At 53.9% G+C, this 25,179-nt stretch overlaps 7 protein-coding genes across 7 annotated transcripts; 4 read left to right on the top strand and 3 right to left on the bottom strand.

The window, feature by feature from the left end:
- Nucleotides 1–132: 132 nt before the first annotated feature.
- Nucleotides 133–987, top strand: QC762_101890 (uncharacterized protein; the record flags this gene model as incomplete). Its single annotated transcript, XM_062884577.1, has 2 exons — nt 133–628; nt 682–987. Exons 1-2 carry the CDS (start codon nt 338–340, stop codon nt 985–987), a joined length of 597 nt encoding a protein of 198 aa, XP_062747421.1. The 5' UTR covers nt 133–337.
- RAD50 (DNA repair protein rad50) lies at nt 333–6,157 on the bottom strand. Its single transcript, XM_062884576.1, has 2 exons — nt 5,527–6,157; nt 333–5,460 (listed from the first exon to the last, which is right to left on the bottom strand). Exons 1-2 carry the CDS (start codon nt 5,647–5,649, stop codon nt 1,621–1,623), a joined length of 3,963 nt encoding a protein of 1,320 aa, XP_062747420.1. The 5' UTR covers nt 5,650–6,157; the 3' UTR covers nt 333–1,620.
- A 33-nt stretch (nt 6,158–6,190) lies between these two features.
- WC-2 (White collar-2 protein light receptor) lies at nt 6,191–9,474 on the top strand. Its single transcript, XM_062884575.1, has 3 exons — nt 6,191–7,359; nt 7,561–8,941; nt 9,016–9,474. Exons 1-3 carry the CDS (start codon nt 7,282–7,284, stop codon nt 9,198–9,200), a joined length of 1,644 nt encoding a protein of 547 aa, XP_062747419.1. The 5' UTR covers nt 6,191–7,281; the 3' UTR covers nt 9,201–9,474.
- A 1,050-nt stretch (nt 9,475–10,524) lies between these two features.
- On the bottom strand, nt 10,525–15,959 carry QC762_101860 (uncharacterized protein). Its single transcript, XM_062884574.1, has 3 exons — nt 14,111–15,959; nt 13,454–14,047; nt 10,525–13,395 (listed from the first exon to the last, which is right to left on the bottom strand). The coding sequence occupies exons 1-3, from the start codon at nt 15,050–15,052 to the stop codon at nt 11,341–11,343; spliced, it is 3,591 nt and encodes a 1,196-aa protein (XP_062747418.1). The 5' UTR covers nt 15,053–15,959; the 3' UTR covers nt 10,525–11,340.
- A 2,329-nt stretch (nt 15,960–18,288) lies between these two features.
- GWT1 (Glucosaminyl phosphatidylinositol (GlcN-PI) nositol acylation protein) lies at nt 18,289–20,560 on the bottom strand. The gene is made up of 2 exons (XM_062884573.1): nt 19,879–20,560; nt 18,289–19,820 (listed from the first exon to the last, which is right to left on the bottom strand). Exons 1-2 carry the CDS (start codon nt 20,008–20,010, stop codon nt 18,441–18,443), a joined length of 1,512 nt encoding a protein of 503 aa, XP_062747417.1. The 5' UTR covers nt 20,011–20,560; the 3' UTR covers nt 18,289–18,440.
- Nucleotides 18,403–22,378, top strand: QC762_101840 (uncharacterized protein). The gene is made up of 2 exons (XM_062884572.1): nt 18,403–22,044; nt 22,111–22,378. The coding sequence occupies exons 1-2, from the start codon at nt 21,039–21,041 to the stop codon at nt 22,308–22,310; spliced, it is 1,206 nt and encodes a 401-aa protein (XP_062747416.1). The 5' UTR covers nt 18,403–21,038; the 3' UTR covers nt 22,311–22,378.
- Nucleotides 22,379–23,198: 820 nt separating this feature from the next.
- On the top strand, nt 23,199–24,119 carry QC762_101838 (uncharacterized protein; the record flags this gene model as incomplete). The annotated part of the gene is made up of 1 exon (XM_062884571.1): nt 23,199–24,119. One exon carries the CDS (start codon nt 23,199–23,201, stop codon nt 24,117–24,119), a length of 921 nt encoding a protein of 306 aa, XP_062747415.1.
- Nucleotides 24,120–25,179: the final 1,060 nt, after the last annotated feature.

Below are 25,179 nucleotides of genomic sequence, written 5' to 3'. Positions count from 1 at the left end.
GGGCTGTGGAACGGAGTAGTCATTGAACTATATTAACATAAACTGAACCATTTCCATGAGTGCCTGCTGTTTACGAAGTGCGTACGGGGCTGTTAAGGTGTGTCAACAGAAGCAGGGTTGGGGTTGGGGTTACCAACCAGCCCCACACCCATTTCTCGCGACCGACTGCCAACTCCCCGCGACTATTCCCAATTATCCCAACCGGCGACTTTGTTTTGTTTTTACGACCCGACGATATCCCACCACCACCCGAGAAGAACAAACAAACAATCTCGGCTTCGTACGCAGCAACCAAACAATCTTATTATTTCCCAAGACACGAAATAAAGCAATTAAAATGTCCACTGCCGACAACAACGACACAATGGAGCTGGACGAGCCCCAGCAAGAACAACCCGCCACAACAACAACAACAACAACAACCACCATCTCCTCAACCTACGCCAACACCTCAGCCATGCAAACGCACACCCGCGCCACGGCCGTCCGCTCGATCGAAGGCTGGATCATCATGGTGACCAACGTACACGAGGAGGCCGACGAGGAGGCCATCCACGACATGTTTGGGGAGTACGGCGAGATAAGGAACCTACATCTCAACCTGGACAGACGGACGGGTTATGTCAAGGTATCTTCCCCCCCCCTCCCCCCTTTGCTCAAAAGGTTGGCTGACAGAAACAGGGCTACGCCTTGATCGAGTACTCCACCATTGAGGAAGCAAGAGCCGCCATCGACGGGGCGCACAACACGCCCCTCTTGGACCAGAACGTGCAAGTTGACTTTGCGTTTGTGAGGCCGCCTCCTGGGAAGGGGAACAACCAGCAGGGTCATAATGGGGAGATTAGAGGAGGTGGGAGATCTGCTGGAGGAGGTGGTGGTAGGGGGAGGGATAATAGGGGGCAGAGGAGTGGGAGGTCGAGGTCGAGGAGTCCGGGGGTGAGGGATAATAACAACAGGAGGAGGGATGATGATGAGGAGGACTTGTAGAAGGGACTTCCCAAGCAGTTTTACAGGACAAGAAGGGAAGATGGAGACAAGCTGTAAGCTCTGCTCTATAGAAAGCCGATGTGTTTACTGCCTGTCTTAGGTCGAGAGATATAGACCAAGAGACGGAGGGCAACAACACAGTCGGCATCCTGAGGCGGTTACGCCATGGTAGGTCTGTCTGATGCATGTTCAAGAGCCAATGCTGATCAAGACTATAGAAACCAGATTGCAAGAGTAATATTAGCAGTAGAGGCTCAGATATACACTTTACTGCTTGCCTGCGTTTACCCGAGTGACCTGCAGGGCAACATTAACTGGATTGCTGTTGAGTCCTTCAAAAACCCCAAGGCGTCACCGCATCCTCTTGCCTGCCGTAAATTCGGCATTCTAACCCCCCAATACAAGTCGTGCTTCGTACCCTCTAACAATTTCGAGCATCACCCCATCCAGTCATATAATGCGGGCTACCTCACAATGTACCTCGGGCGAGCGTTGATCTCCCATATTATCCCCTCCTTTTTCCGCAATCACCTGTCCCTGTTCAGCTAAAGACACACATTACCGTGATCAACTCCCATACCCTCCATTTGCTAATTAATACCTCATCAACATATACATGCTGTCTACCCTCTCTTACTCGGAGATCCTCGTGATGTTTTCCACCCGAATAACACTGTTCTGCCTCGCGTTGCGCTCCACCCGGTAAAACGTGTCGCAAAAGTCCTGGCACCGCATGTGCTTCAAAAACTCCTCGTCGTGGGTGATCACAATCAGCTGCAGGTTCCCCTGCGACTGCCTCGCCTTGATGATCCTGTGCAGGCTGCTCGCCAGGCTGCGGATGTTGTCGCTGTCGAGGTTGGTCGTCGGCTCGTCCAGCGCGATCAGGCCGCAGTTGACGCCAAACGACTCGGCCAGCGCCAGCCGGATGATGATGCTCGCCAGCACCTTTTGGCCTGCCGAGCACCGCCCGCGCATGTCCATCTCCGTGTCGCCCTTGACCATCGACACCCGATAGTTGTAGTTGCGCTTGCCGCCGCCTCCCGAACCGGCACCCGACTCTACGTCGGACCGGATCTGGATCGTGTCAATGTCTGTGCCTTGGTACGTCTCCCTCCAGAGCTCGCCGATGATGCGGTTGATCTCCTCCATTTTGAGAGAGTGGAATTGCATAATGGCATGGTCGAGAGCCACGGTGCCCCGGCCAAGGTCGTCAATAGCCGCCTTGGTCGTCTCAACCTTGATGTGTGATTCCTTGTACTTGGCCTTGGCGCCCTTGAGGTCGAGATCGTATTCTTCTTGCAGCCGGCTCAGCTGGTCGTCCTTCGACGCCACGTTGCCCATCAACCGTTCCCGCTCCGCCGTCAACAGGCCTCGTTGATCTTCGAGGATGCGCGCCTCGAGGCTGAGACGCTGGTAGTCTTCCTCGGCTTTGCGGGATTTGAGCTCCTCAATCTCCTGTTGAAGAGCGACACGCTCGCGGAGGTTCTTGCGGTAGGTGAGATTGTCGGAGATGTTTCTCTTCTTGGCGTCGCTGTTGTCAATCTCCTTATTCAGCTTGTTGATCTGCACGGTCAAATCCTTCATCTCAGCCTCAATGCTGGCAATAGTTGCCTCCAGCGTGGTAATGGCGCGCTGGTTGGAAGCTAGATTCGAGGGGCCACCACGCTCGAGATACTCTTGAATTTCACCGTTAATCATCCTGAGCTCACTGACAGTGCCCCCGATAGCATCGCGCTTCTCTGTGACCTTTTGCTCCTTGGCCCGACCGTGTTGCCGCACTTCGTCAAGGGCAGAGCGTGCGGTGGCCATCTCGGGCTCGAGGGCTTCCAGATCATTGTCAGCAGTCTGAACCGACTCGCGGAGCTGTGCTTGTTCCTCCTTGAAGCGACGAATTTGGTCTTGAAGACTCTTCTTCCGCTCAAGTTGCTGGGCCGCAGTGGCTATCTTGTGTCTCAACTCAAGCCTCTCCACCTCGAGCTGCGAAGCCAAATCCTTGAGTCGCTGTCTCTCGACAGTGAGCTTGTTGAGTCTGGTCTGGGCGACACGAGTTTGCTCCGCACAGGTGGTCTGCTCCTCGTTGATTTCGTCGGGACTGCGAGTGGTCACGCTTGAAGATTGCTGCGACCGCTCGACCTGCCTCTCGGCTTCCTGGATGTCTTTGTGATTTTGAGAAATCTTCAAAACATTCTTGCTGAGAGAGTCCATCTCCCGTCGTTGCTCTTCCGCCTTGCCAAAGGCGAGGTCCTTGTCCTCCAGCCGCCGCACCAGGTCTTCCTTTTGGATTGTGCAGACATTGAGCTCCGCGGACAGGGTAGGCACCTCCTTTTCGAGACGTCCATAGGTATCATACTGGGCACGCACAGCTTTCAACTGCCTCAAACGAGCAGCGAAATCTGCCCTGTCCGCCTCCAACTCCTGCTTCACTTCATCGCCAAGTGCCTTGGCAATCTTGTTGAAGACCCTTCTCTTTACGTCTTCCTGGTTGTGGAAATCTCGGTCGCAAAGGTTGCACTTGTTGTGCTTTTCGGCAACTGTCTTGACCTTGGTGTAGTAGGTCTTCATCTCTTCAGTCAACTTGAGATCAGACTCGATCTGGGCAAGCTCCGTCTCTACGTGCTTTGTCTGCGCCTCGTAGTTGTCGATAGGGGGGTGCTCAGGGTCGTTCTCGTCCCTGGTGGCACGTAGTGCTTTCAAAACGTCACGTTGGCAGCTCTTCATCTCTGTTAAAAGCTTGATGTGCCGGTCCCGAGTGGTGGACAGCTTGTACTCGACCTGCTTGAGTTCTTGCTGCGTGGCGTCTTTCTGTTTTCTGGCTTCGGCAACAACACCGTCCTGCTTTCTCAAGGCGCTCTGAAATTCAGCTTCGACAGTGTCCGGTGTCCAGTTTGCGCCCAGAAGCGCCGACAGCTGCTCAGACCAGGTATTCTTGAGAATATCAAGATCGCGCCGTCGGTCAGTCAGCTGCTTCTTGCGCAGATCAAGCTGTGCACGCTCAGACGCCAGTCTGGTGCATTCAACCAGTTCCCGCCCGAGCTTGGCAGCTTGAGTTTCCAGTTGCCAGATCTCATCCTGGACCTTTTTGATCTGGTCGTCGAGGTCCGCAGATTGTTCGTCGGCCTTTGCTGCCTCAATCCTTGCCTCGACTTCTTTCATTTCTGCACGAAGAGCAGCCTCAGAGCCCTCGTCCACGTCGAGAGAACCAAGTTCGCCTTGAACGGTGGCTGACTCCCTCCCAATGGCCATGATGCGTTGTTTTGCTGAGGCCCGATCCCGGTTCAGTGATTGTTTCCGGCCTTCAAGCTCAGCAATAACAGAGCTCTTCTTGTCCAGTTCTTCAGCATTGCTCTTTTGGAGCCGCTCCAGCTCGTGCTTTTTGTCGTTGAGGGCTTTCTGGATACGTTCGTAAAAAGACTCGATCAGATCACCGTCCAGGTCTCCATCGTAGCCGCGAATCTCGTGGCGCTCGGCCGCCTCGTGAACCATTCGATCTCTTGTGGCCAGTTGGCGCTCATACTTGTCCTTATCGGATTGATGTTTGCCCTGTTCGGCAACTTTGGCCGTATGCCTGTCCCGAGACTGCTTTAGATCCGCTTGGAGCTCCTGTTGCTGTGCCTGCTTCCTATCTCTGTCGGCCACAGTCCTCTCTATTGTCTGCGCATACTCAGCCAGAGTGTTCCGCAGTACATCATCACTATCCGGCAGTTCTTCGATACGGCTCCGTAGTTCCCTGATAGCTTCGCTCTTGTATTCGAGCTTCTCGGTCTTGTTTTGCAGGTCGTTCACAATCTTCAAGAAACTGTTGGCCTGTTCGTGCTTGTCCTTGATTTCCTTGGCCTTGGCTCCCATTTGCTTGAGGATATCGCTGCATTTTGTCTGCGCTTCTTCAATCTCCTGGCTCATTTGTATTATGAGCCTGCCAACCTTGTCGGCTCTCTCCTTGTTGACCTTGTCTTGCGTCTCTTGAATTTTCAATTCTCGCAGCTCTTCTCCCTTTCTCTTGCGGAGCACTTTGAGATTGTCGATTACCTTGGTGTATTTCATGGCCTCGAAGATTTCATCGAACCGCTTCTTCAGAGCCGAGGGTTCGCTCATGGGCCACATGGACTCATCCTGGTGGCAGAAAATGACGGCCTCAAGCACGGCTGGCGAAACACCAAGCTTCTCTGGGACCAACTTGTCCAGCTCCATTACTCTGGTGGAAATGACATGACGGTCCGAAGATTTTCCTCCAGACTGGCCCCTCAGAAGAAGACTGCCTTCCAGTGTCTTCATCGATCTTGTGGTCTTTTTGACTGTCAATTGCACATTGCGAGTCAAGACATACTGCTCTCCTATGGTTGATCTGAACGACACCTTGACCTGGGCGCGCACATCCTTTTCGCCTTCCAGCTCAGGCTCATGGATAAAGGCACCGCCTTTACTGTTGGGCGGGAGCTCACCCGTGGTGGCATATTTGAGGCATTCGATCACAGTCTAAAACACATCATCAGCATCGACGCCATGTTGTTGGCACGGAATAACGGCAACGCAGAGACCCACCGTCTTGCCCGAACCATTGTACCCGACAATCAGGGTGAGCGGTGTGTTAAAAGCGATGGCCTGCTGCTCATGGGGACTGAATGAGCGCACGCCCAAGATGGACAGCTTCTCGATCCTCGACATGGTGTTTCTCGCGTAGGGATCGAGGGTCGAAACAAGTCAACCTAAATCATACGATGAAGGGTCCCACGCGCTAGAGATCGTTGGCTGATTTTATGCATGCAGCGTGGTAGGTGCCTCTTGGCTTGAAGAAAATATCTTGGGAGGAGGGTTGCGAGAATATGCGATGGAGTCGTGCGTGATGTGGAAGAAGCCTCTTGGATGGGAAAACCATCCCTGACGTCTGCTGGGCTAGGTAGATGCAAAGCGCGTACCTGTCGCGGTCTTTGGCAGAGGCAAGGGTTGCGAAACACGTCCTCACGTGGGATCTGAGCTCAGTGGAAATCAGGCAGCACTGAGCAACCGGGTAGGCGAGTGCAAGGACAGACCCCGGAGGAGCGACCTCAGCTCCGTGTACGTTTTTAAAGGTACCGCTGACAAAGAGAGGAGGGGGTGGTATCTCTGAACCCCGCATGCGCCGGAACACATGGTTCTAGGCTAAAGGCTTCGTTGAAGATCACCATGGACACCCAAAAAAAAAAGGAAAAAGAACCCTAGAATAATTCGTAAAACCACAGGTATAGGTTCTGCACGTGGACTTCCCCGAATCCGGTCAGCAAGGACCAACCGTGAATGCCACGGCGCTGACTGGGCGGCCGTATCCCCCAATCAATAATTCGGGCTCTCGGAGGTGCCACAGGGACGCCGGAACCCTTCTCTGTACCGCCTTATACAGGCCAGATGATGTCAGTTTTGCTAGAGCTACACTTACGATTGCGGCCCTGGAAAAGTCCCTGCTCATCACAAACACACTCTCACACACTCTCACACACTCCCGGCCTGCCAGGTGCCTGCGGTGCCTCTTCCGCCACGGGGTCGGCAAGGTTCATGAGGTCTCTGGTCTATATAGAGATACAGACAGCATCTTGGGGCGAGTCCCGCTTCGGCTGCGCTGACGTCTCTTCCCCGAGTCTAGACCGCTACAGATTGGAGGGAATATCTCGCAACCAGTCAGCTCCAGTCAGGGCACCACTGGGCATCCTGTCGGCAGGGTTTAGCGTCGTCACCCGAGTCCCACGTCGAGGACACACCATCCCGGTCACAGTTCTGACGTTGAGCGGTGGCAGGCCTGGCAGCTGAAGCTCAGGCCATGTCTGGGGGGGCAACGGGGGGCGAGGGGTCCGCTGCGAAAGAGATTCCCATCCTGAATTGAAGGAATCCCATCCTCCCTAAAAAGGGTTCCCGCGGCCGAGTTTTTGCTTTGCTGCTGCCATCATCAAACCAGGTGTTGCCTCCCCTTTTACAGCCAAACCTTGGCTGTCGCCCTTATATCCTACCTATCTTCCCGGCTTATTATTCGTCTCGAATCAACCTAGCTCTCGCCAATCTCGCAAATACTCATATACTCGGACGGTGGTGTCGTTGATGTTTTTTTGACCCCTCAACACACCCGACAAAAGTTCTACTTGTCTCGCGACCCGGCAATGTGCAGCGCCAGAAGGGGTCCTCCTCGATGCGCTGCTGCGTTGCTTTACATTATTTCCTAGTCGGTCAACTCGCAGCCTCCCCCTAAAAAGGAGCCTACGAACCATACACCCCTGCTGCGACCCAGCAGCAAACCACAGCACTCACACCAACTATTCCGTACTATTTACCATGTCTCACGGGCCTCCTCCCTCTCTGTCGGGGAGCAACTATTTTGGCTATGGCACGGGCTCCGTGGGCGGCGTTACTGTGAGCAACTACTACTCTTGACGTTTTCGCAAGCAACAACAGCAAAAACTCTTGTCGTCTAATTTTGTTTCTTTGTCTTTGTTCTCATTTTCGCATGTCACGTACCTATACCTATACCTGTACCTGTACCTACCTATACCTTGTCTTCATCCGATCACCATCACCAAGCTTGAGTTCCTCCAACATATGACGAAAAAACAGTACTCACCCCACACTGACGCCTGTGGCCGATTGGTCGTGCAGATGAGCGGTGATCCGAACGACATGATGTCGCTGCTGGACACTTCCATGTTTCCCCCATTTGACGACAACATGTCCATGAGCCTCGACGCCCAGCAGCCCTTCAACCCCTCAGGCCCCGCCGCCGTACAGCCCTCCCCGTCAGCAGGCTTGGCGCCGTCGGTCGACCTGCCCTTCTCCCCGGACGACTCGTCATCCACCGCAAACGTAGGCGGCGGCGGAGGAGGAGGAGTCGGGCCCGGCGCCGGCCCCCTCCCCGTCGCGACGTTGGGATCCGGAAGTGGGGGTGGGAGTGGCGGCTCCAACACCACGGCCAACACGGTCACCGAGTTCACCAAGCGCCGCAACTGGCCCGCCAAAGTCGTAGAAGAGCTCCAGGACTTCCTCCATATCCTCGACGCCAACGGCCGCATCAAGCATGTCTCCCCCAGCGTCGAGAAACTCACGGGCCACAAGCCGGCCGACCTCCTCGACGTCTTTCTCAAAGACCTGATCCACCCCGACGACGTCGGCGTCTTCACCTCGGAGCTCAACGAGTCCATCGCCTCGGGCTCCCCGCTCCGATTGTTCTACCGCCTCCGAAAATCCGACAACAAGTACGCCATCTTTGAGTCCGTCGGCCACGCCCACATCGCCGCCGCGAAGTTCGCGCCCAACCCCAACAACCAATCCCCCTTTTGCCAGGCCGTCTTTATGATGTCCCGTCCGTACCCGACCAAGAACGCCGGGTTTTTGGACTCGTTCCTGGAGCACAAGATTGAAAACGAGCGGCTCAAGCGCCGGATAGCGGAGCTCAAGCGGGAGGAGCAGGACGAGGTGGAGGAGTCGCACCGCACGTGGCGGCAGAGTCAGGAAGGAAGATCGGACATCACCCCTTCTGACGCGGACACGTCCACTTTCTTTGGTGGTGGGGGCGCCAGGCCGACGGCCACGTCGCCGATGTACACCATGTCTGGGAATGCCGCCGCCTCGGCCGACATGCCGCCTCCCAACTTGCCCGCGAGCGCCAGCGCGGCTGCGGCTGCTGCTGCCGCGGCGGCGGCGGTGAGTCTGACGAGGGAGGCGCTGGAGGGGATGACGGGGAGCAACAGGCCGGATTCGATCAGGGACAAGATGGCGCGGTACGAAGGCGGGACGCACGTGGACACGATCGAGATGCTTACCGGGTTGCGGTACCAGCAGGGGGAGAGGAGCAGGGGGATCACGACGGGGAACGCGAGCCCGACGCTGGTGAAGGGGGATGCGGGGATCGCGATACCGGCTGACAGGGACCCGAGGGGGGGAGGGGGGGATAAGAAGAAGAAGTTGAAGGTGACGGAGGAGTATGTTTGTACCGATTGCGGTAGGTATCTTCTCTTTCATTTCTGTCTTTTCTTTATCTTTCTATCTGCGGTGAACTGATTTTTATGACGCTAGGAACGCTTGACTCGCCCGAATGGCGCAAGGGACCCAACGGTCCGAAGACGCTCTGCAACGCCTGCGGTCTGAGGTGGGCGAAGAAGGAGAAGAAGAGGAATAAGGACAATAGCAATAACAGCAATGGGGGGAACGGTAATGGCAACAATGGTGGTGATCATCATCAGATTGAGAACGTTGGTTAAACACACACAAACATCTACCTGCGAACTCGTCACAATCGGTTATGGTGTTTTGTGCAACCCCCCTCCCTTCGCTTCAGTTTGGTGGGTGAGAAAAAGTGAAAAAGCGAGGCAGGATGCATGTAGGGTCTTTCTTTTTCTTTCTTTCCTCTCATCACTTTAGCAGTGTCATTTTCCCTCTTTTATGGGGAGGGATGAATGGATGGAGGGGTTAGTTGGGTGGAGTGGGTTTTTCTTTTCCTTTCATAAATAGAGGGGTTTCTTTTCTCTGGGCGGTAGGAAATATATCATGGAGGGGCGGGGGTTGTGGGAAGGGGAGGCGTGTGATTCGGTACACACACACACTCGATGGTACTCTGGGTATGGAAAGGAGGGAAGGAAGGGAGGGAGGGAGGGAGGGGTAGGGGGTTATTTATTCATGGTATATTACGGGGAGAATTTGTTTGTTGCTGTTGTTGTAGTTGGAAGCCGTCTGTCTGTCTTGTTGTGAGGAGGTTGGGAGGCATCATTATCTGGGTGATATATATATATACATATATATATATATATATATAAATTAAATGGGGGTCAATGGTGGTTGCTTAGCAAGTCGTTATGTGGTGTCTGTTGCGATTTTATGATTATGAATTCTGGGAGATACTGACCTACCAACCCTCAACAAGGGGTAGGGCGAAAGGAGTGATCCCCTTTTGGCCATGGGCTGCTTGCTGGCAATAAAATTGGCTGTGTGCAAGGCATGGTGTAGCCAGTGTAAGACAAGAAGCAGGAACTCGGCTGGTTTTCTTCTTCCTTTGCATACTCTAGCGTCTCACAGTCTTTGCAGGGAAGGTGTCTGGAACATGGACACGAGGAGGAAATTTTTGCAAGGTTCTTCCTTGCTAGAATGACCTTGTGTGGTTGCAGTGAATATCGGATGAGATCTGAGTTGGTGTCGATGGAATTCAGCGTGTCGTAGGTAGCATGTTCAGTTGAGATTACATTACAAGGAAATCCCCGAGAATAAGATCTACTACGTATACAGGTTTCCTGGCTACTATTTCCCCTCCCCCCTTCTCAACCTCCAAGAAACCAATTACAACACATATTGCCCCAAATATCAACAAGAGAAAATAGTCTCGCTCCAACAAGAGCTAGCCCCTGAGGACAACCCACGATACCAGCAAGCCCTATAACATACGCTACTTTAGATACACACACATACACACACACACACACACACACACACACACACACACACACACACACACACACACACACACACACACAAGAAAGTTGTCCGTCAAGGACTACAACAGCAACCGAGCAACGCAGACACGCAATGAAACGCACAAAAAAAAAAAAAAAAAAAGGCAATGCAACGCTTCTTTTTGTTTCTTCTTCTCCTCTTTCTCATCTTTCTGATTGTTGGTGTTGTTGATGTTATTACAAGGACATATAATGATTTCTCCTTCTTTCTTCGCGCGCTTTTCTCCTTCTTTTGTAGTAAAGTTGTCGTGTGGTGATATAGGTATAAGTGCCCTGTTTTGAATCCTCCCTCTTGTTTGTCTGTGTTCGATCTCTCTCCCTCTCCCTCCGTGTACATGCTTATGCTCCTTCGACCCCTCGAGATAGGTAACTAGTATGATCAAAAGCTATAAACGCGCTTGAGGGCAGAGGAGGGGAAAATGTTCAGTGACAAAAAAGAAAAGGCGCAAGAAAAGAACAAGAAAGCATCTTTAAAAGTGGTAAAGACAACACAACATAAAAAGAAGCGAAAACATCATCCCCTTTCTTGAAGAAAATAAACAGCGAGATTAAAATAAAAAAGCTGGCAGCGTAGCAAAAACAACCCTCATTCGCCATTCAAGCATAAAACCACCTGCCCTGTGTTCCCTTTGCGTTCCGGAAACCCCAAGCGCCCAAGAGAATAATGAAAAAACACAAAATTCCATGCCATGCAAAGTCTCGTCGAGGTCGCAGAGAGAGAGAGGGGTGGAAAAGGTTTCATGATACAGAAAATTCTCAAGATTCCTGCCCTTGAGCTCAACTCTCGACAACGACAACATACACAACTCCCCAACTACTCCCAGCCGAGTTTGAACTGACACGATTCGCACATCCTTCCATCCGTACATGGGCAACTAGCCTCCATCCTGCCAGCCCCCTAGTTCAGCTCTCCGGCTCTGGCTTTGCCCCTCCTCCGGAAAAAGTCCATAACTTTTCGTGCAGGCCCACTACTTCCAGAGTGGTCATGTCCCCGAGTGTTTCCATCCGAATCCCACGCGTCAACAAACCGCTTGTTCTTCTGCAACACACCACGGCCGGGCCGCCCGCCGCTAGCAACTCTGCGTCCGTCTTGTGCCGTGTCTTGTGGCGAAAGGTGTGGCAACTGTGGTGCCGATCCCGCAGGCCTTCGCATATTGTTGTCGATTGAGTGGTCCGAGCTGCTATTCATCAACGTCTGGCTCTGGTACCCCTCGACATTAGAAGGGCGACGCCCGTCGTATTGATTTGACGAATATTCCTGTCGCTGCTGCTGCTGCTGCTGTTGTTGTTGTTGTTGTTGTTGTTGTTGCGGCCTTGGTTGCTGCTGGCCGTACTGATCGTTAGTTCTTGGTGGTCCCTGAAGCTGAGCATACATTCCATCAAGGGTAGAGGCATCCACATGCTCCCGTTCCACATCTTGCTCGACGTATCGACCATACTGATCAACCGTGGGAGGCTCTTGAATCGGCAGGTCTTGCTGTGAGTCCAAAGCAGGCGAAGGCTCATCTTTTGAAATGCCCATCGATTTGAAAGAGAAACCGCCAGGCATAAATGAAAACCGCCTGTTCTGCTTCTCCTGCTGCGAGCCTTGGGATCCAGATATGCTGCCGGATCTCTTGTTACCAAGGCCAATAGAGTACGACCGGCGAGATCGCTTCGAGTCCATAGACACCCTAGGTTCCTCGGCACCTGCGAGCGCATTGTTCATGCTGACGGGCGGGTATCTCTTGTTCTTTTCCTGCTGCTCCTGCTGCCGCTTGCGATTCCTACCTCCAAACAGCGAGCCGCTGCGGCCAAAGAGTTTGCCACTAATCTCACCCATCGTGCTAGATCTCTTGTGTCCCTTTCCTTCCTGGCTGGTGTTGGTGAGGTTCGTACCCGAGCCAGAAGGTGAACCCTCGAAACCCGAGACACGGGCGAATTTGGGAGGAATGGCGCTGATGCTGGGCCGCCCGTACTCCATATTTTGAGCGTCTCCCGTCGATGGCATTCCGTATGAATTCTTGCCCCGGCTAGGTGGTTGCTGAATTTTCCCATGCGCATTTGTATCGGCAAGCTCAGGCGGTGCTGGCTGGCCATACGAGGAACGGTTGCCTGCAGCTCGGGAGCCCAGGGACTGCATGGAACCTCCAGTGTTGGGTCTCGCGTTCGTTGTTGGGGCCGCGGAACCGAAAAATGCAGTCTCCGAGGTAGCACGGGCATCGCGACCGCCGACGCGCTGTACAGCAGCAGCACCCGAGTTGACGTTGCGGTGGGCGCTTGGGGGTCTCCGCGAAGACACCGGCGGCTTTCCATAAGCATCTTTGGTTCCCGCCGGGTCTCTCGAGTTTTGTTTGTCGTTCGGTGAAGAGGAGGAACCAGGATTCTGCTCCACCACCTCTACGGCACCCTGGCTGCCAGAGCGAGCGCGTGTGCGGCCACCAGAAGACTGCGTACTTGCAGCCTCTCCTCGTTGCGTCTGAGTGTTCGGGGCAACATATTCCACCTGGACTGTCCGGCGCTTGTTATCGCGTTGCTGCTTGGCGTACGCCGCCGCCTCGGCTTCGGTATCAATGGTGCCCTGCTTTGTCGCCAATCCACCCAATGCAGGAGGAACCGTCGTCTTCTTTGATGCCTCGCGAACAGAGGCGCTGCGTGCCAGGCCTGGCGCATCGTCTTCAGACGGAACTGTAGTGTTTTGAATCTCGCCAGGGGTGGTGGTGCTGGATGTGATGAATTCGACGACATGTGCATACTCGCTGAGCCAACTATGACGGGCGACTTCGAACAAATCGGCGCGCTTGCGGGGGTTGGGCACTAGGATTCGTCGCAGCAAGTCTCGGGCATGAGGTGTGACGTATTCGGGAAACGTGAGCGGGGTGTTGACAATGTACTTGTACAGAAGGTTAATGTTATCACCCTCCGGGTTCGCCGGGTCGTCGTCGAACGGCAGATACCCAGCGAGCATGGCGTACTAGTTTTGGATACCAGTTAGCAAGCCGTCCAACTGATGACTTTGCTCGGTTGCTTACCAGTATAACACCACAGCTCCAGACGTCCACCTTTCTGCCTGTGTATAGCGAGTCGCTGACAACCAGCTCTGGGGCTGCGTAGCATGGACTGCCACAACTAGTCTGCATCAGATCGCCTTTCCTGGATCCGCTGGGCTTGACTCTGTCAAGACCCATCCGCTTGACAAACTCGCGGTCCGTCAAGTTGAGCTCCTCTTCTTCGCTGAGTTCCTCGGCAGGATCAAACGTGTTGGCGAAGCCAAAGTCGGTAATGATGATGTTCCGGTTGCGATCCAGCAGAAGGTTCTCCAGCTTCAAATCGCGATGTACGATGCCCTTCTTGTGCAGATAACCCACACCGGACACAAGCTGTGCAAACAATCTACGGGCAGCATTGTCCTTGAGATAGCGGTGGTTCAGAATGTAGTCGAACAACTCTCCGCCGGATGCGTACTCGAGCACAATGCCGTAATGTCGCTCCGACTCTTCCATTTTGTGCAACCTGACAATGTTTGGATGAGTTAATTGCTTCAAAATGGCCACTTCGCGCATGATCTTGGCCATACGAGAAGGATTGCTTCCCAGCTGATCTTTCTTGATCAGCTTGATGGCCACCTGCAGCAGGAAACATGATCAGCACGACAAACCACGGATAACCCGTACGACAATTGCACTCACCTGAACACCACCCTCCTGCTTCCACCCGAGCTTGACCTTTCCAAACTCTCCCTCGCCAATTGTATTACCGAGAATGTATTCGCCAAACTTGGTGTGCTTTTCTCTTTTCGAGTGGTCGTGACGACTCCTTCCACCTCTCCGAGCCTCTTCGCCATTGTGTCCCACATTCACGATGGGAGGAGGTGCTGCATCGTCGTCAAGCATGGCCGCGGGTTGGTGCGGCTGAGCTTGTGCCAACCGCTCCTTTTCTCGTTCAATGTCCACCTCCGGCTGCGAGATAAGTATGCTATTCAGGATATCGCTGGCCTCTCTCGACGGGGCCTTGGTCGAGTTTGTGGTAACAGGTGGTGAGCGAACAGCTGTAGGTGCCGATGGGTTTGTGCGGGGGTCGTAAATGCTGTTTGCCTGGCTGCTCGCCCGGCGGTGGTTGCGTGAGTTCTGCATGGCAGCCTCGTCGGCTGAATCCATCCTGCCATTGGTTTCGCGGCTCGAGTCACCGTGTGTCCGGCGAGACGACGAGTCAGTGGATCTTTCCGAGGTTGGAGCGCGTCGGGAGCTGGATGTCCGGGGAGGGACAGCGGCGGCAGGCATGGTTCGCCTTTGATTAGAAGCCGAAAAGTCGGGAGAAGCCGTAGATGCTGCCGCAGACACGGGCACTGGAGCGGGCGAGGCGCCGGCGACGCGAGAGCTCATCGGGGAATTGCGGTCGGCAAGATGGTCGTTGTTGGTGGCACTGGGTCTCCGCGAAGGGTGTCGCGACGAGGAATCAGCGGGCGATGCTCTGGAGGGCTGCTGGCTGTGATTGGCATAGTACTCCTGTGTTGGCGATGGATGGCCAGGCGAGTACTGGCGATTGACAGGCGATGCAGTATTCAGGGGCGGCGTCTGCAGGGCAGAAACTGACGTCGGATGGTGCGGCGGTGCCTGGAACGCACCAGACATTTTTCTCCTCCGCCAATGCGCAGAGCAAAGCAGGTGCGAGGTGCAGCAGCAATCCCAATGTTTTGGTTTGGACTGCGTAATAAGCCGAAATGAGGCGGGACGAGCTCAGCTGCACTGGAGCGGGTGGGAGGCAGGAAGCCGCAGTCTGGCGGACCCAGGGGGATGGAGATGCGGAATAGGGTAATGGGGGAGCGATGGGGGGGTGGGAGGGAGTAGGTACTCCGATAGATAGACAGACAGCAGTTTCAAAACGTCGGTCCCTTTGGCTTTTTGCTTTGGCAACAATGCACCATGGGGTCGCAACAGCCTGTTTGCGTCCTGCTTTCAATGTTGAGATGATGGAGTTGTTGGTGGTCAATGACCAAAAAAAGTCGCGATGATCACGATGCCAGTGAGAATTGTTATCGAGGACCCTGCCGTTTGAGTGTTGATCGCTCTGGATGAATGCTGCGCTGCGTCAACGTGCAGCAGGAGGTGTGTGTGTGTAGTGGTGGTGGTGGTGGTTGTGGTTGGCGGCGACGCGACTTCTGGGAAGCAAAAAAAGCACGGGGACAGGCCTGGTCCTGGGCAGCTTGTTTACTTGCGCCGCAAAAAAGAACAATGCACCCTCACAACAACGGGCCAAGGGGGCAGACTCGGGGCACGCCGAAATTGACTCGGGACCTTTTCCGTGAGCTCCCTGTTCGGGACGGGAGGGAGGAGAGGAGTTGGGATGGATGGAGGGAGGGGGGAGGATGGAGGAGAGGAGGGGTGATGAACGAAGGCTTTGCGCGGGACGCGAAGAGGGAATCTCGAGGCGGTGGGAGATTCCAAGATGGAGGTTCACTTTCTCCCGCGGCTGCGGTGGTGCTTGGTGGTGTTGCTGGTGCCCAGCTTTCTCCCACTCGGGCAACATGTGCCCTCTCCTTGGCTTGATTGGGATTGGATACAGTGGGAATATCACGGCTCCAGTTGGACAAAACGAGCGTTTTAGCGCCAGGGTGAGAGGGTGACGGCCAGTTGAAAGGTGGATACATCTCATGTGCACCAACCCACGCTGGCCTCATGCGTATCATTTTCAATCCCAAGCATGATGATCCAGAAGCACAACCCTTTAATTCCCTGACACCGACGACAATGGAAAGGAATGAATGCCGTCGGCCCTTGGGGTTTCGTCTTGTCTTGTCTCAGATCAAAGTCACAAAGCCCTATGGGATGACCACCACGCGCTTGTTTTTACGTCCAGAAGCGCCTCTCGTTGCTTCTCTCGAGATCACATTGCTTTTTTCGTGGAGCTATGGTACAGCCTCTTCACTTACACAGCACTTTATACAAGAGAGGCATTATCTGCCCTGCCTTGACCACGACCTTGACCTTGACCTGCTGAGATCAGCTCGCCGAATACCGGCTCAAAAACTAGCCTGCGATAGCATCTCGCCGGCCAATTTTTAGCCGGCCGGGGACTTCTTGCGCTTTTCTTCGTCTCTCTAGCCGAGACTACCATTCCACCATTCCACCATTCCCTCCGGCTTGATAAACGACTGGACGTGGATGATGGTTCATCTTCTTGACGTACGATGACTTGGGTCTTCGGAAGTCGAGGTTGACATTTGCCGACTCACCGTCTGATGTCTTGATGGCTAGGTATCCATGATAGAAGTCCAATCTTTGCTCGGATCCTGTCAGGGCAAGCAAGGTTGTTTCGCAGATCATGGTGGTGATACCAAGGGTGCGTCTTCAAGCACTGTGTGGTACCTGACCCCAAAACAGCCTAGCGACTCCGTACCTGGAGCCAAGCACCCGCAGGGATCAAGGGTCTGCGTTTGCAATGCACGTCTGCCATCGCCCTTCGTCACCTCTCTCTCAGCGAGCCCTTTGGTGTAGCTTCGTAGTCAGTCATGACCAGTGATATCAACAGGTATCAGACATCTTCATGCATAAGATTGGATGGTCGTATATGGTTGGATCTTCCCAAGTCCGTTTGTCGTTTGGTTCGTTCCTGTGGCGTGGCGCCATCACCATTCGCCGGCGCGTCTTGAAGAATCGCGCCTTCAGACGAGGGGCATAAACTCTACCAGCAGCATAAAATAACAGATCGCGATGTGAACCGATCGCCACGCACCCGCGCTTCTTAACCCCACGATGCCGCCGCGGGGCATAAACATTCCGGTCGCATTCTAGGTAATTCCCTCTTTCAGCCTCTTGCGACTGACTCTGCTTGAAACACGTCCAGCAACCAAAGGTCGCACCAAGGACACCCGAGCCCCCCGTGCTGATGGGCGTATTTCTCCCAATCCATAGTCGCTACCATAACTCAGAGTCCAACGTCAACATCCAAACTTTGGAGAAGGAAGACAAGGCATTGACTCCGGAGATGAGCCGAGTTTCTCTGTTGGAAAGTTCCCTCTTGGTGATGACCTGTTCCAACCTTGCCGGGCAGATACAACACACACAACACCCACACATAGACATAAAAGTACACGTCAATATCAACCAACAACCCATCCAACCTCGGTTTCGGAAATGCGGCTGACCGCCAACCCTTCCAAAAAAGATAATGCTCCAAAAAAAAAAAAAAGAAAGAAAAAAAATCTCGTCAATCTTGTAATGATGACAGACGTTTCAACCAATTCCAGAACCGCAGCCCTATGACTGGTTCAGGATCGCAGTCCTGAACACCAGGCTGACTGAATTATTATACTCCAATATCAACTTGCCCGCCCCAAAACAATGATTCCAATTCGCAAATACCTATAAGGTACCTATCTTATCTTCAATTTGTCTACATGTGTATTCGGTACAACTCGACCAAAGTTTCATGTGAAATTCCACAAGTATCACCAGTTCATCCAACCGTCCCGTGTTCGCCGACCAGCCTAAGCAAGACGGGACGGAACGGACGGCTGGCAAAGGTTGTGATGAACTGACAAACAGAATATTTGGGATTTTTTTTCTCACACAAAAAAAAGTAGATGTTGTCTTGTTGGCAAGGAGCAGCAAAACCCGTGAGCTGTGAGCCGTCAACATTACATTTCCTGCCCAACACTTTTGGGCCCTATCACCAAATCTTCCGATGGTGGTGGACTGTCTCACCACCTTGGATCAACCCACTGTATAGACTTCGTGTAGAGAACGATGAAACCCCCGGATCCGCAAACTCGGAACCTTTCTCGGGGCTGTCCGGTCGGGCCGAAAGTCTCGGGAGTACCGTTTGGAGACCCAAGAACCACGATATCTTCTGTTGCCCTCACATAGATGGCCCTGATAATGGAGAGAGATGAACAACATCACGCTACTCAAAGTGATATCAGGTAAAACAGCTACAGCATGCCAAAAAAGACTTCTCAGATTTCCAACTTTTAGATCCCATGCTGATATGATACACAATTCTCCCCTCCTCTACTATGTCTTACAACTTGATCGTAACATCCCACGCATCCAACCCCACCGCCACCCCCGTCACAGTCCCCATATACGCCAACAAAATTCCCATGGTCGCCAGCCCGCCCGCATGAAGCGTCGGCACCGTCATATTCACCAACCCCGTAAGCAAGTTCCCCAGCAAAAACACCGCCAGCCCATTCCTGTTGTACGCCTTCAGCACCCTGCTCGTGGCCGTCTCATACGCCTCCTTCTCCGCCCTCGCATCCCCCGCGCTGTAAAACTGCGGAAAAAACACCACGTCCACCACCGCAAAAGCAAACAGCAGCCCCTGGTTGAACGCCACAACCCACAGCGTGTAAGGCAAGTTTGCCAACCTCCTCGACACGCTCAAACCAGCCCCGTACTTGTAGTCCGTCGCCAAAAAGTACATCCCCATCCAAACCGCCGCCCAGCTCCCCATCTTCGTCAGCAGCACTTTTCCAGAAGCTTTTGAAGAAGAGCCCAGGCTCCTAGGCAGCACCACCATCCCCATGTCCTGCCCGGCCAAGAAGATAGCTAGATACCCCCAAAAACTGCAAATCCCCTCCCTGTTCATAGACAGCAAACTGTCCCTCACCCCAACCAAAATCCATCCTTTGAGCTCCGTCGTCTCCAAAACGGTTTGATACCCTACACTCAACAACACCGCCAACCCCGCATACGAAGGCACTACCGCCAGCGCAGACTGGAAAAGCGCCACAAACGGCGGCAGGAAACCCAGAGTGAAGAAAAAGTTCCAGTGAACTCCATACTCGGTCACGTGCTCCGCGTAGTCCAGCCCTTTGACACTGAGTAATCTGACCACTCCCAAGGCGAGAAGGGGCAAAGAATGACGGAATGACCTGATCAATCTTGTGCCGAGGGGGGTGGTCTGGCCCTCTGCGCGCTCTTTTAGCAGAGGCCGAGAGGCGACAATGCCGGCAGAGTAGACAAACGACCCGACGCCCATGTCCATGAGGGAAGTCCCCCAGGTCTCGACCTTGGCGAAGCGGCGGGGGAAGAGGCGGAAGTCGACGGCGAGGATGCAGATGCAGGTCACTACTAGCATGTTGCCGCGGTAGTTTGTCAGGAAGGGCTTTGTGGAGAGCACCGAAAGCCCTTGGGGGTTGGTGGTGGTGGAGGATTTCGCATTGCTGGGTCTAGCTGGCTTCTTTTTGGAGGAGGAGGAGGATGGTGGAACGGCGTAGACAAAGGCTGCGGCGGTGAGGAGGAGGATGTTGAGGAGGATTGGGGAGCTCGAGTAGAGGGTTACTGAGAGGAGGAGGGCGCCGACGTTGAGGAGGTAGTCGATTACGAAGGCGAGGGGGGTATAGGGTTTGAAGAAGGATTGGCGGGATTGGAGGACGGACCAGAGGAGGGTTACTACCTGAAAGTTTTGTTATGTCAGTGGTAGTTGAGGTATCACATCGGACGGTCCCTCATACTGGTGCTACGGCGCAAACTTGAGCTACCTCTATCACCGAACCGCCTGACAAGTTGGACACGAAATCCTCCTTCAGCTGCTTGTAGCTGTGAGCTGTTCTCGCGGCGTTTGCGCCGGTGTCGGGTTCGGACATGGCGGGCAGACAATATGGTGCGGAAGAGGGGAAAGTAAAAGACAAAATTGTTTCGCTATGTTTCAGACAACATGACAGGACAGCAGAGAAGTATATGGGATGGGATGAGAAGTGATAATCCAGAATTCATGGACGCCAAATGCCAGCTTGCGGCTTCCAGCCGTCAAGGTGCCACCTGTGTTTAGGGCAGCCAATGGCGAGCTTCAGAGCTCTCCCCAGCCTGCCAAGACCCTGCAGGGGTCCCTGTCCCATTCTGAGACGCCTTCAGCTCTCACATCTGATTGGTCGAATATGAACTTGAAGACATCTGACATTCCCAGTCCAACTTTCGCCTCCAATATATGTATGCCTTCTACCATCACCACCTCGATTCTGACTCTATTATCTATCTTACACTCTTATTCCAAGATATTTACCACAATATGAGACGCTGCCAACAGTGATGTGCGGCATGATCCGTCAAAGATCTCAAGGCCATGGGCTCGGCCTTGGCAGAGAACGAAAGTTGCGAAGATGATGTGTCGGTGGTGTGCTCCGAAGAGTACCCTCCTTTGTTCATGGACCCGTCGCACTGGTTAATGGCGGGCACTAGGCGACCAGGCCCACAAAGCATATTCGACCTATCGCCGACAAGGCCTAGATAGCTACCCGTGACATCTCATAACTACTAGTTCGATCTGCTTGTCCTGTGTCAGGAGAGAGACCTCCTGCCGCCACTGCCTTTGTTCGCGACACTCAGCCCAGGCATCTTGCGGAGCTTTGTCTCGCATCGCTGCGTCTGACTCAACCACCGTGTACTCATCTAGTATGGCTTTGAGCCCAGGGAACCTTTCAGCCTGGAAGAAAGGGAAGATGAATAAAAGCAGCATGGCCGGGACTGTCTCCCATCACCATGAATCGACCTTGCAAAGTCCGCCCGCCCGTGTATCTAGTACGACACCAGCCAAGAGAACGCTGGATCTCTCTACCTGGGGTGTCATAGCAACATCTGCATTGTTCTTGAACTCTGCAACACCAAAACCGCTATCATGGAGACCCAGACGCGACCTCGCTCGCGCCCAGATTTGTCTCCTGTCTATGTCGACCACCGTGAACACCAGGAGTACTGTAAAGGCCCAACATTCACGACCCGTACCGGTGCCCTTTTCTCTATTGCCACCTTGAGATCAGACCCACCTCCCAGCGCCATGCTACCAGCTTCTGGCAATGATATAGCGATGAGGCTACACGAGCGAGCCATGATAGATAGCCTAGATCACCGAGGAAGGCACCTCGAGCCTCAGTGCTCCCCTGGCACCGCCCGCTCTCTGTCGCCTATAGTCGAGCACGGGCTAAACTCTCGACGAGCGTCCATGGCAAGCTTGCCTTTGCCCCGAGTGCCAGCTCCTTCCCCGCAGTCACCTTCTTTTCACCATTACCCCAGAAGGCCAACCCTCGCCTCCGAGACGCGATCAATACTGCTGTCAGGAATAGGAGATCAAGGCTCAAGGCATCCCGATGGTTTGCCGCGAATCACCAGCAGCAGCTTTGATGACCGTCGTCAGTCTTTGCCGTCATCATTTGTGACACCGGCTCCACGAAGGAACAGCCACCAGCTGCGGCAGGAGCTCCAAGCTTGGGGTCATGTCTTTCTGGGCAACGGATCAGAGGCACAATGCTTCGTTTCGGCTGTTCCCCTCAGGAGATCCAGCGGCAATTCATCGGCAGACGACGAAGATACAGTAATGAAGGACGAAACAACGCCAGTCACACCGGAACCACCCAACCAACTCACAGTTCGTGTTCGAGTTAGACCATGCGCTCTGGACCGAAAACCTTTCCTGTTAACACGGACGTTTGACATGGATATGCTCAGGGCTACCGTCCCGGAACCAAGTCCCGTGCTGGAGGGGCCTAGAAGAATATCGGCCGACGCAAGGGGCCGGAACTTGTTTCCGACTGGCCATCGTCAATCATCTGTTATCTCGACAGGAGAGGCAAGCCCAGGGCCTGAAAATATATTACAAATTCGAAGTGGAAATACCGTTCCCATCCGTGAGTTTACGCCCCTATCTATAGAAAGACTTCAGACGAAGGGTGCTAACACCATCTTGCCCACAGACAAGCCATATGCCTGTGCGTTCTTTCCCGTCTTGGCCGCGCTTCTGTATTCAAAGCACATCCAGCCGCGCGACATCGTCGATCTCCCGCTGCCTCACCCCGAAGTCTGGGGTCGAACGGTGGCTCATGTATATACAGGCCAAGGGGAGCTAACAGAGGCCATCAGCCAGAACATCTTGTACCTGTGTGGTAGGGTTTGAGTTCTTTCTTCCGGCCTTCTCTTTTCGGTTGGAAGAAATATCACCACATGACCTCTGGCGTTATCTCTTATGGAGGGTGGGGGAGGGGAGGGGAGGGGAGGGCTTTGCGGCTGCATGGCTCGGTTGCTTCTCATGTACATTTTCTCTACTTTGTCCAGACAGGTCTTTGTCCGGGCGTAATATCGAACCAAGGTCCGTTCACATCCTTTGATGACACACTTCCCTCAGAGTCGCCTGTCCCGTCTTCTGCCGTGTGGCCAAACCCTCTCCCTCAAGGCGCCTATTCCTTCCATGCTTTGATGTTGGCGGCACGCTTTGATGTGGCTGTGTTCGAGAAAAAGCAGTCGGTCCCGAGGCCGGGCTGGTTCTGAAATGGACGGAAAGGCTCTCGAATGGAGCTCACCCCTGGATAGGTATCTGCCACCTCTCCTGGAACCAAAGTGTAGGGCCAGACATATGCCCGCAATCTCAATGGGAGGAACCTGGAAAGATCGAGACTGGTCGGCTGCCGTGGTGTGCCCCCCTTTTTAGAGTTTGCCGGACTCCTGTGCCAACATCAGGTTTGAGTCAATTCTGCATGTTTTGCGCGCCCACGGGACCGAACTCAGGATGGGCCGCGGATGTGAGCTAGGCTCTTGGTGAGCTATGGTGTGCGTCCCATCTCCGCGCAACCTCGCCTCGACCGATATCGACCAGTATGTGTCCGTCAATGGTGGTGCTACATATGCAGCATGGTGTTTTGTTTTAAGTCCTCGTCAGAAAGGCTCTCCTGGCCGGGCCAAAACCCCTGACCTCATCGTCAATTCCACCCGCACACCACCTCCACCAAGTAAGCATCATCAACTGAGAACCAACACAAGGGCGTAAGAAGGATCAGACAACACACCGATGGGCTCATATCGCGAACAACGGCCACCGAGCCTCTCCTCCCACCTCTTCCCTCCACCTATTCCTGCTTTCGAAGTACTCGGCCGTCCAATGGACCCGCAACCAGCACCCCTCATTCACATCAATGGATCGCCTGGTGTAGGGAAGGAGACAGTGGCAGAGCTCTTGACCTTCATCCTTGGGGACGACAAGTCAATGTTAATTGACGTACGCAGTCTCGGCTTTGAAGGAGATACCAATGGCGTCCATGCTCACAAACATCTTCTGACTCCGGAACACCCTTGCTACTTCTCGTTCGACGTCGGTATGGAGATATTCGACGAATCGACGACGGTCAACTGGGAGGGCTCGAACAACGAGAAAAAGGTTGAGCAGGTCGAGGACAAGACGCCAGAGAACCCTTGTATCACCGACAACCTCACTCGGCTGCTGCTGAAGCCTTCCAATGGGGCGCGTGCTGTCGTACTTCCAGCCTTTGCCCCCGACACTGTGGTAGGGCGTGCTTTTGTTAAGACGTTGGAAGAAGCTGCCGAGAACACTGGGAGGCTCTTTATACCGGTGACCCTGGACTGCGCCTCCCCTGAACGCATCCGAAGGACAATGAGCCTGCAGAGACAGTGCAGTTATAAGATACGGCGACCGAGTGAACCGGCACTATCGAAATGTGAGCAAGTGGTTGCGCCGCAGCCGGTTGGGCCCGTCGAAAACGAGGTTTGTAGTCGCCAACTCGCCGTATCCAACTACAGTGGGCTCGTCCTGGATATCACATCGGCAAACACGTTCGCGGCAGCCCTCCAAATCGTCGACTATGTCAAACGCTGCCGGGCAGAGAAGGATAAAGACTGGCGCAACTCGAATAGCGCTGCGACAACGCCAACGGGAAGCGTCGGGGGCGAAAAGAACGTGAAGACGTCTGATTGATAACATGCGATCTCTTTGACTGAGGGGTTAAAGGATTAAAGCCCGGCGAGAGAGAGCACGTCGGCCTACACAACAGGCCTTCTTCTTGAGTGCTACGTACTTCACCGCCATTCACCGACTCTGATCCTAGCACATGGGTTTTCTCGAGCTCTGATGGGAGGACTTTAGCCTATCTCATGGCCTAAACGAGCACCCTCCCTCCGTTTACTAGATAGGGTGATAGGTTACCAGTACCGTCTCGCAACGGTATACTATCTCTAGCTATCCGTAACCACCGGGCATACGACCGGTAAGGCCCTCGTGGCCAGCGCCGCGCCGGGTGTGGCGGCACCGTCCCCGTGGCGTCGCACAGCGAGGCAATGGCACACACAACCCGAGAGAGAGAGAGAGGGGGGGAGAGCTCCCGTGGCTTCTTGAAGCTTGCTCGCTCGCTGCACGTTGAGCACCTGCCGGGATCGGGAAGATCACGATGGCGGGACTAGCTCTCCAAAAAGGGCCACGATCCAGGGGCACAGTTGCAGATCGCAGCCAATAGCTGTGTGTGGTCTTGCACAAAATGCCTTCCAGGTCTCGGCTTGACCAGCCCCTGAGCGTCTCACGGCAGGAGGCAAGGAGAGAGTCGGCGTCCCGAAAGGATGCTCTTGGCATCGATTCTCGGGCCGGGGTAACCTTCCTGGAGATCGCGCGGGGAGTCCTGTTTCATCAGATGGCATTAGCACTGCTATCATCAATCTGTCCAAATTTGTCCAGGTCATTCACCGTGGCAAAGATTGGTGTATTGCTGGGCCACTACAATGGAGCGTCTTTGTTGTCTTTGGTGCTATTTCGACAACATGGCTTTCTTCATCCAAGGTGTCGACAATTCGCAATCAGCAAAACGTGAAGAGTGTCCCGATTTGGATACGGGGGTTTGTGCTGTTGTTGTTGTTGTTGTTGTTATTGTTGTTGTACATACATCACGCTAAAAGTATGGGCTTGTCCGGGGAAGGGGGGAGCCGCATGCCGCCGCGGCAAGCGCTTTTTTTTTGTTTTTTTTTTCTCCACGTTGTACACGTATGTA

The sequence above is a fragment of the Podospora pseudocomata genome (genome assembly GCF_035222375.1).
Source record: "Podospora pseudocomata strain CBS 415.72m chromosome 1 map unlocalized CBS415.72m_1.2, whole genome shotgun sequence".
Taxonomy (NCBI): Eukaryota; Fungi; Ascomycota; class Sordariomycetes; order Sordariales; family Podosporaceae; genus Podospora; species Podospora pseudocomata.
This window is presented reverse-complemented; position numbering and strand designations above follow the sequence as displayed.

What these genes read in the sequence shown, in the direction of transcription:
- RAD50 (XM_062884576.1), bottom strand. Translation starts at nt 5,649, where the DNA reads ATGTCGAGGATCGAGAAGCTGTCCATCTTGGGCGTGCGCTCATTCAGT. An exon ending in ACAATGGTTCGGGCAAGACG is followed by an intron (nt 5,461 to 5,526) that starts GTGGGTCTCTGC and finishes GATGTGTTTTAG; the next exon opens with ACTGTGATCGAATGCCTCAA.
- WC-2 (XM_062884575.1), top strand. Translation starts at nt 7,282, where the DNA reads ATGTCTCACGGGCCTCCTCCCTCTCTGTCGGGGAGCAACTATTTTGGC. An exon ending in GCTCCGTGGGCGGCGTTACT is followed by an intron (nt 7,360 to 7,560) that starts GTGAGCAACTAC and finishes ACGAAAAAACAG; the next exon opens with TACTCACCCCACACTGACGC. An exon ending in GTATGTTTGTACCGATTGCG is followed by an intron (nt 8,942 to 9,015) that starts GTAGGTATCTTC and finishes TTATGACGCTAG; the next exon opens with GAACGCTTGACTCGCCCGAA.
- QC762_101860 (XM_062884574.1), bottom strand. Translation starts at nt 15,052, where the DNA reads ATGTCTGGTGCGTTCCAGGCACCGCCGCACCATCCGACGTCAGTTTCT. An exon ending in AGCAGGAGGGTGGTGTTCAG is followed by an intron (nt 14,048 to 14,110) that starts GTGAGTGCAATT and finishes TTCCTGCTGCAG; the next exon opens with GTGGCCATCAAGCTGATCAA. An exon ending in GGAGCTGTGGTGTTATACTG is followed by an intron (nt 13,396 to 13,453) that starts GTAAGCAACCGA and finishes ATCCAAAACTAG; the next exon opens with TACGCCATGCTCGCTGGGTA.
- GWT1 (XM_062884573.1), bottom strand. Translation starts at nt 20,010, where the DNA reads ATGTCCGAACCCGACACCGGCGCAAACGCCGCGAGAACAGCTCACAGC. An exon ending in AAGTTTGCGCCGTAGCACCA is followed by an intron (nt 19,821 to 19,878) that starts GTATGAGGGACC and finishes CAAAACTTTCAG; the next exon opens with GTAGTAACCCTCCTCTGGTC.
- QC762_101840 (XM_062884572.1), top strand. Translation starts at nt 21,039, where the DNA reads ATGGAGACCCAGACGCGACCTCGCTCGCGCCCAGATTTGTCTCCTGTC. An exon ending in TGGAAATACCGTTCCCATCC is followed by an intron (nt 22,045 to 22,110) that starts GTGAGTTTACGC and finishes TCTTGCCCACAG; the next exon opens with ACAAGCCATATGCCTGTGCG.